This window comes from Pristis pectinata, chromosome 3 (assembly GCF_009764475.1).
Source record: "Pristis pectinata isolate sPriPec2 chromosome 3, sPriPec2.1.pri, whole genome shotgun sequence".
NCBI lineage: Eukaryota > Metazoa > Chordata > Chondrichthyes > Rhinopristiformes > Pristidae > Pristis > Pristis pectinata.
The window spans coordinates 22,012,440-22,027,869 of record NC_067407.1 but is presented as its reverse complement, the minus strand read 5'-3'; the positions used below and the strand labels follow the sequence as shown (position 1 = coordinate 22,027,869).

At 39.6% G+C, this 15,430-nt stretch overlaps 1 protein-coding gene across 3 annotated transcripts in view; it reads right to left on the bottom strand.

Annotated features, from left to right (window-relative positions):
- Positions 1-249: 249 nt before the first annotated feature.
- The window catches only part of atpaf1 (ATP synthase mitochondrial F1 complex assembly factor 1), a 31,826-nt gene continuing 16,645 nt past the window's right edge, over positions 250-15,430 (bottom strand). The window contains exons 4-10 of one of the 3 annotated variants that reach the window (XM_052011095.1): positions 12,896-12,952; positions 10,431-10,493; positions 9,127-9,177; positions 8,986-9,033; positions 7,971-8,066; positions 4,785-4,892; positions 250-1,781 (exon numbers count right to left, since the gene is read on the bottom strand). In XM_052011095.1, coding sequence (XP_051867055.1) covers positions 1,596-1,781; positions 4,785-4,892; positions 7,971-8,066; positions 8,986-9,033; positions 9,127-9,177; positions 10,431-10,493; positions 12,896-12,952 — 609 coding nt within the window. In that variant the 3' untranslated portion in view covers positions 250-1,595. The remainder of the gene's footprint in view (positions 1,782-4,784; positions 4,893-7,970; positions 8,067-8,985; positions 9,034-9,126; positions 9,178-10,430; positions 10,494-12,895; positions 12,953-15,430) is intronic. The other 2 variants (XM_052011098.1, XM_052011096.1) reach the window with 2 other exon arrangements.

Below are 15,430 nucleotides of genomic sequence, written 5' to 3'. Positions count from 1 at the left end.
AAAAGTGCAATTTGGCAAAAGCACTAGGTCAAAGTGTAGTTGAGTTTGCGCTTCTAGATATTGAGCCCGAGCTTCTAGATATTGAGCCCGATCACGATTTCATTGAGGTTAGCTACAGAATGCAGGTTGGCTTCAGTCTCTGTGCAGAGCAATGTGGGTTGAGCTGAGGATCAGATACTGATACAGATCAGCTCGTTTCTGACTTCCACGCTTGTGCATTTCAAAGCAAAAGTCAGAATCAAACTAGAGGTCAGATACTGTCACATTTTATTAACCTTCATACTCTGCACATATAATCCACAATGAATTGTGCATATTTTAAAGCTGTTGTCAAACATCAAAACTAATATGGAAGATTGCACACATTTGTATTTAACAAAATGTCTTCATTATATGTCATTACAGGAGATCATTTTTATTTCAGCTCATCTCCATTTAGAAATTAACCTGCGTCATTTAACATTTATCTAATCTGCATCGAGCTTTAAAACTAGGAAAACTATAATAAAAACAGAAAATGCTGGAAACTGCAGGTTAAAGCTACACTGCCCAACCAGTTGAATGATTGCAGCATTTTTTGGATTTCCAGCATCTGTAGCCTTTTCGATTTTCACCAGGGAAAAATGAAACCACTGAATACAGACTCCAAAGCCAATTCTGTAACCACCAATTCTAGCTCCCAGGTAACCATAAGTGACTGAATGAGACTGTTTGCAAACTCAGTCTAACAGAAGTTTTGAACCACAGATTGCAGCATCACCAAAATGACTCATTTCTACCTCTGTAACATTGCAGACACCACTGGTGTCTCATCTGCATCTTTCTTATCCTTGAGTCTTAACCATTTTAATACACACTTGACCAGCCATACTTGTTCCACCCTCTATAAACTCAAGGCACTTCAAAACTCTGGTCCAAACTTGCACTAGAACCTGTTTAATAATCTCACTAGTCCTCACCTCAGAGTGCAGAAAAGGGAAGAGCAAGACCAGGGGAGTGGAAGAAAATGTTAAAATTCAAGGAACTGCTTAACCAGAATCTACTTTAAGTCAGTGAGCACTAGGGAGATAGGTAAACAGGTTCTTGTGCAAATTTGGACCAGAGTTTTGAAGTTTATAGGGGGTGGAACAAGTATGACTGGTCAAGTGTGAATTAAAATGGTTAAGACTCGAGGATAACAAAGATGTGGATGAGACAGCAGTGGTGTCAGCAATGTTAGAGTGTGGAAATGGGTTGTCCCAGTGATGCTGCAGTACCAGCCTCTTCAGCATTACTGATATTAATCAAACCACCATCAGAAGTCATATGTTTATCTTCCAAAATTCTAAGCTCTGGGAATTCCTCCCCAAACCTCTCCACCTCTCTTTCTTGATTTAAGATACTCATTAAAACCTCTCCCTGCAGATCAAATAAATGCTCAATACCTCCTTAAGCAACTGAATACCAAGATTTGTTTGACAGAGCTCCTGCGCATCACCATCAATAAAAAATACAATGAGTATTTTTTTAAGGTCAGTGGTTTAAGCTCCATGAAAAAGATCACTTGGATTTATCGATAATAAATTTCAAGTCTTTTTTATGAGAGATATACACGTCTACTTGCTCCCCTCTTTCATCAACTGGCCTCCAATTCCATGCTGCTCAATCTCAGCAATGACTGACATGTGTTTGAAATCACTGGGTTTATGGTTGAATGTCTCTACCAGATTAAAGGTCCTTTGGCAGTCTGTGGCGTAGAATAGCTGTGCTTCATTGGCCAGACACTGTGCATCTTGTACACTCTGCAAGTCAGAACCACAAAGTTGAATAAATTGTATTATTTATACATCATAATCTGGGTTTCTAGTACCCATTCTCTAAATATTACACAGGCCCAGATTATAATTGTGTGAGTTCATCAGGACAGAATCCTAGGTCCATCCATTTTCTGCTGTTTTAATGACTTTTCTTCAGTCGTAACATCAGAAGTGGGAATGTCATAAAATGAAACAGTCCATGACTGCGTGCAACAAGACCTAGACAACATTCAGGCGTGGAATAATCAGTGGTAAACAACAAAGAGTCATTACTGAGATTCTCTTAACATTAACATTGACAGGACCACCATTGACCAGAAACTCAACTGGGCTAACTGCAAGGGCAAGTCAGAGGCTGGGGTTCTTGTGCACACGACTTACCTCCTGACAACTCCATAGCTTTTTCACCATCTACAAGTTACAAGTCAATATGGTGGTGCCTCGCAGCTCCAGGGACTGGTTTCAATTCTGACCGTGGGTTCTGGCTGGGTGGAATTTACACCTCCTCACTGTGACTGCATGAGTTTTCCCCCGGGTGCTCTGGTTTCCTCCCAAATCCCAAAGACATGCTGGTAGGTTAACTGTCCACAGTAAATTAACCTTTGGTACTGCTAAGTGACAAGAGAATCAAGGGGAGTTCATGGGCATGAACACTATATTTTTCACTAATGATAATTTCTTAGAACTGCTCATTCACTCTAGACCTCTAGTTCTCTGCTATTTCCAGGAAATTTTCTGAATCCTCTGTTGTGAAGATATGCTAAAGATTTGACTAATTTCTCTGCCATTCCCTTATTTCCCAGTGTAGTTTCGGCTGCCTCATTAACTTTTGCTGATTTCTTTTTTAAATTTCAATTACATCTTCATTTAAATTTCAACTCTTGCAGTCTGTTTTCATGTTTCTCATTAAACCATTTTTATATTCTATTTTCCCTTTCTTATCATCATCTTAGTCGTCTATTTCCGAGTTCCTTAAGCTTTGATCTTTGATTTAATACCATCTTTAACTTCCCTTGATAGCCAATGCTGGATCACTTTTCCTTTTCTTTGTCTTAAAAGAGATATATGTAACTTGCAAACTAGGTTTTTTTAAAATATAATGTTAACCATTGCTTAATTAGTCTTTATTGCCATATCTTTTAATGCAGATTTTCAATCAACAAGAACAAACCACCGTGCCTCATAATTTGCTTTATTCAGATTTATGACCCTGGTTTTCAATGGAAAAAAATTACCTCCTATAATCTTAGAATATTTATACATGATACTAGATCTAAAATCTCTACCCAACAGTGAGGGAGTAACATCCAGAATGTCAAGGTGGCGGCTCACCACCACCTTCTCAAGGGCAATTAGGAATGGGCAATAAATGCTGCTTTGCCAAGAATGCCCACAACTTGAAAAATAATTTTTTAAAATGTAAAGCTCAAGACTTATTAACATTTCTGTTCTCTTCAACCACACTTTTCTCCCATTTACAAATGCCAATTATTTAGATTTGCAAAAAGTGTATTCTTGTTAACACATTGATTTCTAACTTTAAATGAACAGTCTATTGCTATTACTAAACAGAATTAACATGCTTTGCAACTTCTGAAGACATCATTTAGATGTCAATAAAACATTATGTTTTATTTTTACTTTTATTTTTACATTTCCTTTTACTTCCTTCAATATCCGATTCCTCGCTGAAGCACTGATTTACTGTATTACAGCACAGTTCGGATACCGTCTGCTCCACACACTTTGTATACTGTAAACTCAATCTCAGATGAATAACTGGTATTTGGAACCACCAAGATATGATAAACTGCAAGATAAGTATATTGTCTCAGAGGCTACTCTCAACTGTTTCCCATTTTGGAGAGACTGTCTCTATTAGCTTTTTATTTGGGTAAAAGAAAAATAGAGTTGATACTGTGTAGGTCTGAAAAGTATCTAGCAGTGCCATCTGTGGGAGATTACTACAAGAACACTTGTCAACATGCAGATTTACCTAGTATGGTGGAAGTAGGAATACATATTTTTAATAAAAAACTGTTTATTAACATTATAGTAAAGGTCTTTTATTCCTCCAATATATCACACACAATGTCACAAATAGAAATTTACAGTCAAGAGAAAGATTATTCATCCCATCATCCCCCCTGCTGGCCAGTAAAGAGAAAGTTAGATTAATCTGACTTCCCAGCTATCTTTATAGCCCTGCTGGTTACAGCAATTCAAGGGTTTATCCAGGTACATTTCAATGCAATGAGAGTTTCTGCCACCACCGCCCATTCAGGCTTTGAGTGCCACACCCTTATAATTCTTCAGTTTGAAAGATGTTTTCTCAACACATCTCTGTCCCCTTTTCTGATAATCTTACATTCATGTTGGCACAGTGGTGCAGCTAGTAGAGCCACTGCCTCACAGTTTCATTCCAGACCTCATGTGTTGTGTGGAGTTTGCACATTCTTCCCGTCACCACATGGGTTTCCTCCAGGTGCTCAGGCTTCCTCCCACATCCCAAAGGTTAACTGACTACTGTAAATTCCTCCTAGCGTGTGGGTGGGTGGAAGTGTTTGATGAGAATGTGGGGAGAATATTAAAAAACTGAATTCATGAAGGATTAGTGTAAATAGGTGGCTGGTGGTCAGAGCAGTCTTGGAGGGGCATAGGGTCCGTTTCCATGCTGTATCTGGCCTTGTCTATTAAACTCTGTGCTAATGAATTCTGTTTGATATCTCATTTTTTTATACACATATACCCATTTGGTAGGCACTACATTATATAGCAAAAAGGCAGTGGTGGTCATTCCTCTAATACTCAAATGAAAAAACTCCAATGGATTAGTTCTATACAGTTTTATCCCTATCTATTCTTAACCCTATCATTTTCAATTTCACTTGCAACCAGATATCCATAAAAGACTTAATTGCCTTAACCACTACTTTTAAAAAAGATTTATTCAAGATATTTATTATATCGAAAAATAAAATGTCTTACCAGAAAAGTTGTGTCAATTTCTGCAGTAAGAAGCACAATGCCCTTTTCCTTATGGAGGTCAGGGTAATGATATATTATGAGCTGGCTTGGTGAATTCTCTCCCAAAGACTGCAAAGCAGAAGTGAAATCACGGGAAAGAGAACTAAGAAGCTTGTTATACCAATGGTTCTTGAACAGTAAGATACATAATCTGTACATAGAAAGAACATAGATGAATGAAAAAAAACAAGATGCTGGTGCCTCACCGAGAACTCAGAATACATTCCCAGCAGTTACTGCACTAATGGAATCAGCACCAGAAGGGGTCATTGTAAGTGAGAGAGGTGTATTACTGATGGTGCTGCTGTGCCAGAAACCTGGTTGAGGATTCCACACTCCATTGTTGATCCTGCAACAGTGAAACAATTAAAGAGACCTCATCACTTTGTGGCTGAGTGTGGAGTGAACTACCGAGGCAATGTGCAATGGCTGCCTGGGAGGACTGGTGTTGATCATGACGGAAAGAGTAGAATGGCGGCTCAGTGCTAAGATGGGGGCTCAGGGCTGCGTCCTGGTGAGCATGGCAAGTGCAGACCATTCCTGGGACTGGCAGCAGTTGCTCCACATGTTGACAGACTGTTGGACCCTGCAGTTTCTCATCATCTCCTGGATGTGATGGAAGCTGCTGGGGACTGTGACCACCATTGTGCTTATTGTCATAGAGAAACCTCTGGGCTGCGAAGAGCTGTGCAGACAAATGAAGAGGGGGAGATAGCAGACCATCGGAACAGTTCCCATCAAGCCTGTAGTCTATGTCATGGCCCGGGTGCAGCTCCAAGTCCACATTTCAGCAGTGGGAAGCCACACGATGCCCCAGATCCCCCAACACCAGCCCTTAGGGGCAATCATTGCACACTGCTAGCTGCTGCCAATCCCCAGCAATGTTCCTTTCAAGGCGTCAGCCAAGGCTGCAGCCTCGAGCTCCACATCTCAACATAGTCCACCACAGCTCACCCAACACTAGTGGTCACAGGCACCTCTGCAAACTGCATAAATAGATCACTCCACACTAAGACATGAAGCGATGAGATCACTGTTTCATTATTGTGGGAGCACCAATGAAGCACAGGGTATTGTGACAGATTCCTGATATTGGTATTGGTTTATTGTTGTCACTTGTACCGAGGTACAGTGAAAAACTTGTCTTGCATACCGTTCGTACAGGTCAATTCATTACACAGTGCACTTACACTGAGTTAGTACAGAGCGCATTGAGGTAGTACAGGTAAAAACAATAACAGTACAAAGTGTCACAGCTACGGAGGAAGTGCAGTGCAGGTCGACAATAAGGTGCAAGGTCACAACAAGATAGATTGTGAGGTCAGAGTCCATCTCATCGTATAAGGGAACTGTTCAATAGTCTTATCACAGTGGAATAGAAGTTGTCCTTGAGCCTGGTGGTACATGCCCTCAGGCTCCTGTGTCCTCTGCCTGATGGGAGAGGAGAGAAGAGAGAATGACCCAGGTGGGTGGGGTCTTTGATTATGCTGACTGCTTCACCAAGGCAGCGAGAGGTAAAGACAGAGTCCAAGGAGGGGAGGCTGATTTCCGTGATGTGCTGGGCTGTGTCCACAACTCTCTGCAGTTTCTTGCTGTCCTGGGCAGAGCAATTGCCATACCAAGCCATGATGCATCCAGATAGGATGCTTTCTATGGTCTGTGATGCATCCAGATAGGATGCTTTCTATGATATACCAGCAGACAGCGAGTGGATGTCTCTTTATGAGTACAGGGACATGTACACCTGTGAGCTTAAGGACTCCAGGACCAATGCATCAGCTAGAATTCATCACATTTTTGCAGGATAGCACTAAGCAGGGTATGGGCATACACAGGCGACCCCCACGTAAAGCAGAGGTTGCTTTCCTAGAAAACCATCGCGATTTTCCGTAATGCAAAGCTCTATTGCTCACTGAACCCTATGTCATAAGTGGAGATGTGTTCCAATGGGATATTTTTCTCTCAACAGTGATGACAAATACTGTAGCTGCTGGTTCAGGGTGAGATGATGTAGCTATTGAATGGAAACTTAAGCTTTGTGTGTGCAATGTGTTGCTAAAGTTGTGAAGTCTGGGTGACGTTGTATAGTCTGGCTTACTGGGATGTGTTGAGTAGGCCAGAATATACAAATGAGAGAAAAAAAATAGAACATGTGGTGGGGTAGGGAGAGGAATGGCAATCACAAATAGCCACTCATTTTACAAACAGAAAGAAAGAGGATGTTATCTGAAGTTGGAGAATTCAATGGAGTCCTGCAGGCTGCAAGGTACCCAGATAAAACAAAATGGGGTGTTGTTCCTTGAGCTTACATTGGATCTCATTGTAACAGTGCTGGAGGCCACAGGACGAGAGGTCAAGGTAGGAACAGGATGGGGAATTAAAATAGCAGGCAACTGGAAGCTCAAGGTCACTTCTATGGACTGACCACAGATGCTCTGCAAAGCATTCACTCAATCTGTGTTTATTTCTCCATTGCAGAGGAGGCCACAAGGCGAATAGCAAATGCAGGACACTAGACTGGATAAAGTGCTAGTGAATCACTGCCTTAACTGGAAAGACCATTTGGGTCTCTGGATGGTGGAAGAGGTGAAAGGACAGGTATTGCAGCTCCTGCAATTGCATGGGAAAGTGCAACATAAAGGAGAGTAGTATGTGGGATTGGAAGAGCGGACCAGGGAGGTGCAAAGGGATTGATCTCTTCAAAATGATGGAGGGGAATAGGTGTTTGGTGGTGGAATCTTTTTGGAGCTGGCGAATATTGTGAAAACGGATCCATTGAATTTTGAGGCTGGTTAAGTGGAAGGCGAGGACCATGTGTTCCTACTGTCCAGGAGGGAGGAAAAGGGGTCAGAGCAGACGCGGGAAATAGAAGAGTTGTGGTCAAGAGGTCTGCCTACAACGATAGAGGGAAAACCAAGGATGAGGAAGAACAAAAACACTTCAGCAGTACCCTGCTCCTGTTTTTTTTATATGTTCTAAAATGGGAAGTTCTTTTGAGCAATTGTAATAGAACAGGTTGGATGGAAGTAAGCTTCATCATTAACAGAAATTGTTAACACACCATCAGTATGCCACTAAGCTGCTAAAGTGCTCTCCCTAGTATCAGTTTAGTACCCTGAAGCTCCTCTTAAACATTCGGTCACATACCTGAAGATTTATTAATGATGAAAAATGAAGCTCAGTTGCAGACCACTGACCCACAAAGAACTCATACCCTGTTTGTCTTGGCAAAGCATATAGGAACTGGAACAAAAACAGTTTGATTATAAATAGCAACTATATGAGAAATCCTCTGCAGAGATATCTATGTGGCATGGAACACAGTCAATACACATAAATTAGCTTGAATTTACAAGTCACACCAGCCCAGATAGGGCAACTCTTGCCATTCAAGACTCCTTCTAGAAGTTAGTTGGGAGGATTTTTTTTTGTCATGTTTTTCTTTAAAATGCCAAAAGGTTGCGATTCAAGACCATATCTCTGGACTCTGACTCAGCAAACTTTCAAACCTGGCTGCATCACAGAAGAAATGCAAGATAACAGCACCAAAGGAAAAGTGCATCCTGATTACTGGATTGCTTCTAAATATTAATATGGCTCCCTAACTGCTCCATTGCCCAATATCGAAAGGCACAATCTTCCTTTCCTTTGCATCAAGTAATTCTTAGGCTTAAATATATTCCCATATTTGGCAAGGCTCTGCTAAAACAACTACTGCATATCTGGTGGAGATACAAAACATGTTTGATACGTGGTCATAATCTCCCCTCTAAATTACAGCCCTCCCTTTCCCTGTCTTATTCCATTTCAGCCAATAACAATCTCCTTGACTTGCTTGTATCAATATTAAAACAGAGTTTGGTTTTGAATTTTCCTTTTTTTGTTCTTTCTCAGCTGCACATGTACAGTTTTAACTTCTCTCTTGCCAACTCCATTTCTTTAAATATACTTGTTTGGCATGGAGTCCTTCAATTTTTGATATAATTTTATTAACAGAACACAACAGTTTGGAAAAAGATGAAGCATACACAAGACTTCCATTAAAAATATACTGAACATATGAGTTATATAATTCTTCCATAATTCAACTACCTAAAGTCATATTTCGTTCCAAAATTCATAGATCCCATTATGCTGTCATTGAACTGTAATATTTACTTACAGTGGGGCATTTCTGCGACCTGCTGTGCATCAGTTCAAATGTTGTACCCTTTTAAGGAAAAAAATCTATATAAAAAATGATAATTTTAAAAGCTAAAATTAATAATTTATCATTTAATTCTTAAATCAAAGCCATACTCACAGGAATGACTGCTGAGATTGTATTCTTTGAAGCAAAATACAGATTCCAGATCTGAAAATATATAAATACAGCTGGAGCAAATCAAGGACATTACCAAGGCTTAAATAACATTTGAAATGAGCACAAAATCTTTTTGCAGTAGTCAAACCCATATACACAACTTTCCAACTCTTCCTTCACACAACACACATTCACACGTATGTAAGATGTTGGCCCAATGTGCATACTCTTACTGATTAATTAATTCACTTTCTAAAGTGAAAGAAAGTGACAGTAACTAGATACTTGATCTTAAAAGGAGATCTACTCCTCTCACAAGTCAAGATATTGCAGATTATTAATATTTTCCCTTGCAGTGGCATTGAAATACTAAGCTTTACAGGTAAAGAAAGTTCTGCTGTCACCTCAACTAAGAACCTGTGCTTTAATTGGCTGTTTTAACCTTGAGCTACAAAGACCCATTACAACTGGTATTAATCCTCAATGGAAATAATGCATTTGGAAGTATGCCAAGAAATGGATCTGCTCTGCCTCTCTCACTCGACGCTTGCTATCTAGGTTCACGTACGAGGAAAAGCCACGAGGCATGAAAACCGAAAGTTACCAGTGTCTAATAATGTTGTCATCAAGAATTGGTTCCATTAGGTGAAAAGAGGAGAAGAGTGGGGGGGTGAAAGAAAATATTTCAGGGTTATGTTAGTTTATGCAAACATTATGATCACTAAACTTGATTCTCAAAGTTCTCCACCATTTGTATTTTTCCTCAGATTATGCAAGGGTGTATGACTAGTTAACAAATACATTATCTACTAGAACAACAGCAAAAGGCAAGTTAGAATGACCTGGTTATTTTCTTGACTATCAATTCCTCTGCCCCCAAAAGAGGAATGGCAGAGATAGAATCTTTCTGGACCTCAAGATATCCTAACAGATAAAATTCCTGTCACACAAGAACATAACCTACTATCAATAGTAATTAAGCAGATGCTCTGAGGAACCCCAAAAAAACTCCTGCTTAAGCTAAATCTTCATCTATTTCAATAGGCAAGTTGCACCATCCAATCATTAACTGCACCACAACTTTTATGATATACAACTCAAAGAATATCATGTTGCACTTATTGACACTTTTTTACCATTTTAGAATGCATTTTCTGTTGTATTTGTTAGATTCTGTAATAGGAGTTGACTAAAAGTGGTTAGCATGCCAGCAAAATAAGAAATGACGCTCATTGGTGATTGGCAGACAAGAAACTGATTGCAGCTTTTATTTTAGTTGCTGATTTAATGGCTGAAATACTCACTTGTGCTATTTCATCTGGAGTTTTATCTTTCACCATATCCAGATTGAGTATTGACTGGAGCGTCTGAAGCGCAAAGGAAAAGATGGAAATGTTGAATAATATTTGCACATAGTAATCAAGAGCAATTACTTCAAACTTCAGACTGGCAGCTTATGGAACAAATAATTTGGCAAATGAGATCATCAACAATCTAGACGCAAAAGATGATTTTCTAATTTAACAACAATGCAACCTGGTCGTACTTTTTTATTGCTATTTTCAAGGGTTGACAGGACAAGGTGACCTATGCAAAAAAATCTACCGATCTATAAAGAGCTTAGAGAATTTTTCAGTGTTACTCTGGAAAGCAGAGCATGTCTACTCATCATGGAGTAAGGAAATTTGAAATTGCCACTTTGTTAGCAAGCATATATAAATACTTAAGATGCTTGAAATAACAATTACAATACTATTATCAATACAATAGTCATCCAGTTCAGATTTAGAACATGACAGCACAGTACAGGCCCTTCGGCCCATGATGTTGTGCCGGCCTTTTAACCTACTCTAGGATCAATCTATCCATTCCCTCCCACATACCGCTCCATTTTTCTGTCATCCATGTGCCTGTCTAAGAGTCTCTTAAATGTCCCTAATGTATCTGCCTCTACCAGCGCCCCTGGCAGCGCATTCCACACACCCACTATTCTCTGTGTAAAAAAAACTGGCCTCTGATATCCCCCCTGTACTTTCCTCCAATCAGCTTAAAATTATGCCCTCTCATGTTAGCCACTTCCGCCCTGGGAGAAAGTCTCTGGCTGTCCACTCGATCTATGCCTCTAATCATCTTGTACACCTCTATCAAGTCACCTCTCATCCTCCTTTGCTCCAAAGAGAAAAGCCCTAGCTCGCTCAACCTATCCTCAAGAGACGTGCTCTCCAATCCAGGCAGCATCCTGGTAAATCTCCTCTGCACCCTTTCTAAAGCCTCCACATCCTTCCTATAGTGAGGCGACCAGAACGGAGCACAATATTCTAAGTATGGTCTAACCACGGCTTTACAGAGCTGCAACATTACCTCATGGCTCTTGAACTCAATACCCCAACTAATGAGGGACAATACACCATAAACCTTCTTAACAACCCTGTCAACTTGTGTGGCAAATTTGAAGGATTTATGGACTTGGACCCCAATATCCCCCTGTTCCACCACACTGCTAAGAATCCTGCCATTAACCCTGTATTCTACCTTCAAATTCGACCTTCCAAAGTGAATCACTTCACACTTTCCCGGGTTGAACTCCATCTGCCACTTCTCAGCCCAGGTCTGCATCCCATCAGTGTCCCGTTGTAACCCTCGACAACCTTCTACACTATCCAAAACACCACCAACCTTCGTGTCATCTGCAAACTTACTAACCCACCCTTCCACTTCCTCATCCAAGTCATTTATAAAAATCACAAAGAGCAGGGATCCCAAAACACTACTGGTCAACATCCTCCAGGCAGAATACGCTCCATCTACAGCCACCCTCTGTCTTCTATGGGCGAGCTAATTCTGAATCCACACAGCCAAGTTTCCCTGGATCCCATGCCTCCTGACTTTCTGATTGAGCCTTCCATGAGGAACCTTATCAAATGCCTTACTAAAATCCATGTACACCATATCCACTGCTCTACCTTCATCAATGTGCTTCGTCACATCCTCAAAGAATTCAATCAGGCTCGTGAAGCATGACCTGAAACTCACAAAGCCATGTTGGCTGTCCCTAATCAGACTATGCTCCTCCAAATGCTCATAAATCCTGTTCCTAAGAATCTTTTCCAATAATTTGCCCATCACTGAAGTAAGACTCACTGGTCTATAATTCCCAGGGTTATCCCTACTCCCTTTCTTGAACAAAGAAATAATATTTGCCAGCCTCCAATCACCTGGCATTACTCCTGTGGCCAGTGAGGATGCAAAGATCACCACCAAGGGCTCAGAAGTCTCTTCCCTCGATTCTGTAGTATCCTGGGATATATACTGTCCAGCCCCAGGGACTTAACTATGCTGATGTTTTTCAAAAGTTCCAGCACATCCTTCTTCTTAATATCAACATGTTCTAACTTAACAGCCTGTTTTACGCTGTCCTCACAAACATCAAGGTCACTCTCATAGGTGAATACTGAAGCAAAGTATTCATTAAGGACCTCCCCTACGGCTTCAATGTGAACACCTTAACCTAGACAACAAAGAAAATCATGCATACTTTACCAATGATATCAAGACAGTTGCAGGTTACTTACAGAACAAATTATAACCTTCATCATCCAAATTGCATAGAGCCGGAGTACCACAAGAACACTGAAATGTTGCAATTTAATCTCACAGTTCAAGCAACATGATGGCAATATTTGAACTGTTATTTGTAGCCACATTTACAATTGGCAATGATCTGTAATGCTGCAAGGAACAGAATTTCAAGGGTCCAAACACTTCCTACCTTATCTTTAGTGAAACCAGTTCTCTTCCCAGATGTTCTTTCACCAAGTTGTTTTGACTGTGAAACAAAAAGTACTGTGCAATAAAAATTCCAAAATCCATTGAGGTTCTGACGATCTGAAGAACGATGCATCATTTAAACATTTATGTCTTGAAGCAGTTCACAAAGGCCTCCCTTCACACAATGGATATTCAGTCAAGCAAATGGTATTTTAATTAATTGGACTTAAGTATTTCTCCAAGACTGTTTGCAGTTTTCAGTCTACAAAAGGAATTCAAATCCAGGAATGCAACAATATTATTCTGAAAAATTTATTTTTATAAATGAAATCTGTATTGCACATTAGTACCTCTTGAAATGGGTACTACTGTGAGAGAATGGTAATATAAAAAACATTTGTTGCAAATTAGATTTGTACTGTGTATAATCAATGGACTGAAATATGTCTTGTCTGTCCTAGAATGACAAGTTTAAATGGGTCTTGGGTTTCTGAAATGCTGAGCATTGAACCAACTGACACAAATTGTTATAATTAAAAAGGATTCTTAAAATTTATATGCAGAACCCAAAAAGAAACATCTTTTTTAGAACTTAGGTTGTAAATTTCCAGTAATTGCCACCAGAGGGTTCCAATTACCAAAGTCAAAATATTGAAACAGAGCTGCTGGAACAAAAGCCTGGATTTTGTCGACACAAGTGAAGCAGCGGCATTAGCCCCGAAGGTAGCTGCACACAACGATCCTGCTATCCCTGTGGCAAGGGTTTCATCTTTCTTAACATCAGCTCTGGGGATCCCTGGTCTCTAGTGGCTATGATGTCATCAGGTAGGCTTAACAATCATTCACACTGAAGACCCACACAGAGAGCAAAAAAATATTTTAAACATTTTGCAGAGTGTAAATTAAAAACACATGAAATTAAGTTAGAAGCTTAAATAACAAAAACATTTTGAAGAATAATAAAAAATTAAAAAGCACCAAATTTTGAAATAAATTTTAGGAAATTTTGACATTATAATAGGTTAGTAGTAAATATACTTTAATGTGCCATCAAAAACTCACTCAATTCCTGTAATAAAGTGCAACATTTAAAGGATTTCATTTTTAAACAGTGAGAACTGTTTGGAAATACCCGTTCTCTTCAGTTCACCCATACTGTTGACGACACCAGGAAAGTTTGCAAAAACAGGGCAATCTGTAGAGGAAAAGGGATCACTGACAGCAATTTCTGGATTTGTGTATCTGACTGTGCGTTTTATTTTCCAGAAATGTTGAAAGCTTTGCAGCTTAACATCAATGGACATGCATAGTTTTATCAACATTATAACTGTAAAATCCAGACCAATGTTTTCAACTGTGGATTCCCCAGAAAATGCAGAGAAAAAGAAAATTCATTTTTTTCTAGATTGGTGCTCATAATAAGCCAATAAAATTACAACAGTATGGAACATAAGAAACAGAAGCAGAAATATGTTCCCTTAAGTCTGCCCTGCTACTCAAGATCATGGCTAGCTCACTATATTTTCTAACAATTACCTTAGCGGTCAATATCCATTTGCCATTTAATAAAATCATGGCTGAAACAACCCCATCAGCATTTTCCCTTCATTCCATTAGTACCCAAAAGTTCAGAATCTTGAATGAACTCAACAGCTGAGCATTTCAGAGGAAAATTTGCAGCTCGCCAAGTTAGGAAATTTCCCTTCCAGCTGTAACTGCCTAACCACTTATCCTCTAACTTTGGCTCTTATGATCTAGATTCTCCAGCCAGGAGAAACAGGCTTGTTAGCATCTACTGCTTAAGAATTTTATACATTTCAGCAAAACCACCCTCATTCTTCTAAAGTCCTGTGAGCAGTGCATTGTACAGGACTTCTCAAACAGCAGCCTTCTCAACATGGAATTAAGTATTGAGAATCATTGTTGCAGCCTTCCAAGGAAAGTAAATCCTTCCTTGGAGCACAATACTACAGGCATAGCCTCTTCAAAGCCTTATAGAATTCCAGTGAAATATCCTCACCTATATACTGCAAACCTTTGCAATAAAGGCTAACATACAATTTGTCTTCTAAATTGCTTGCATGCAAGTTTTCAGAGATTTGTGTACAAAAATCTCAAATCCTCAAATGCTTTGGAATTCCAACATTTACTGTTAGTCTCTCACATCTTAAAATCTTGACTTTTACATACTTTCCCAACATTATATTATATCTGCCACCTTCTTGCTCTTTAATTGGTCAATATTCTTCTGAAGCTTCATTCTAAATGTTGGCTTTGCTATTAAACCTCACATCCCATAAATTTAATACAGAGAAAACATGAAGTTATATTGCACCTTTCATGTCTTTTTTCCATTGTAATATAGGAAATGTGACTGATAATTTCTGCACAGAAAGTTTACATAAATAGGTTTATTAAAACATTTTATAACCAGTGGAACTAATGTTTCACTGAGGGATCAGTATCAACCAGTACACTGGGGTTGGTTCCCTGACTATTCTTTGAAATTCTGCCATGGGACTTGAGGGTGCAGTGG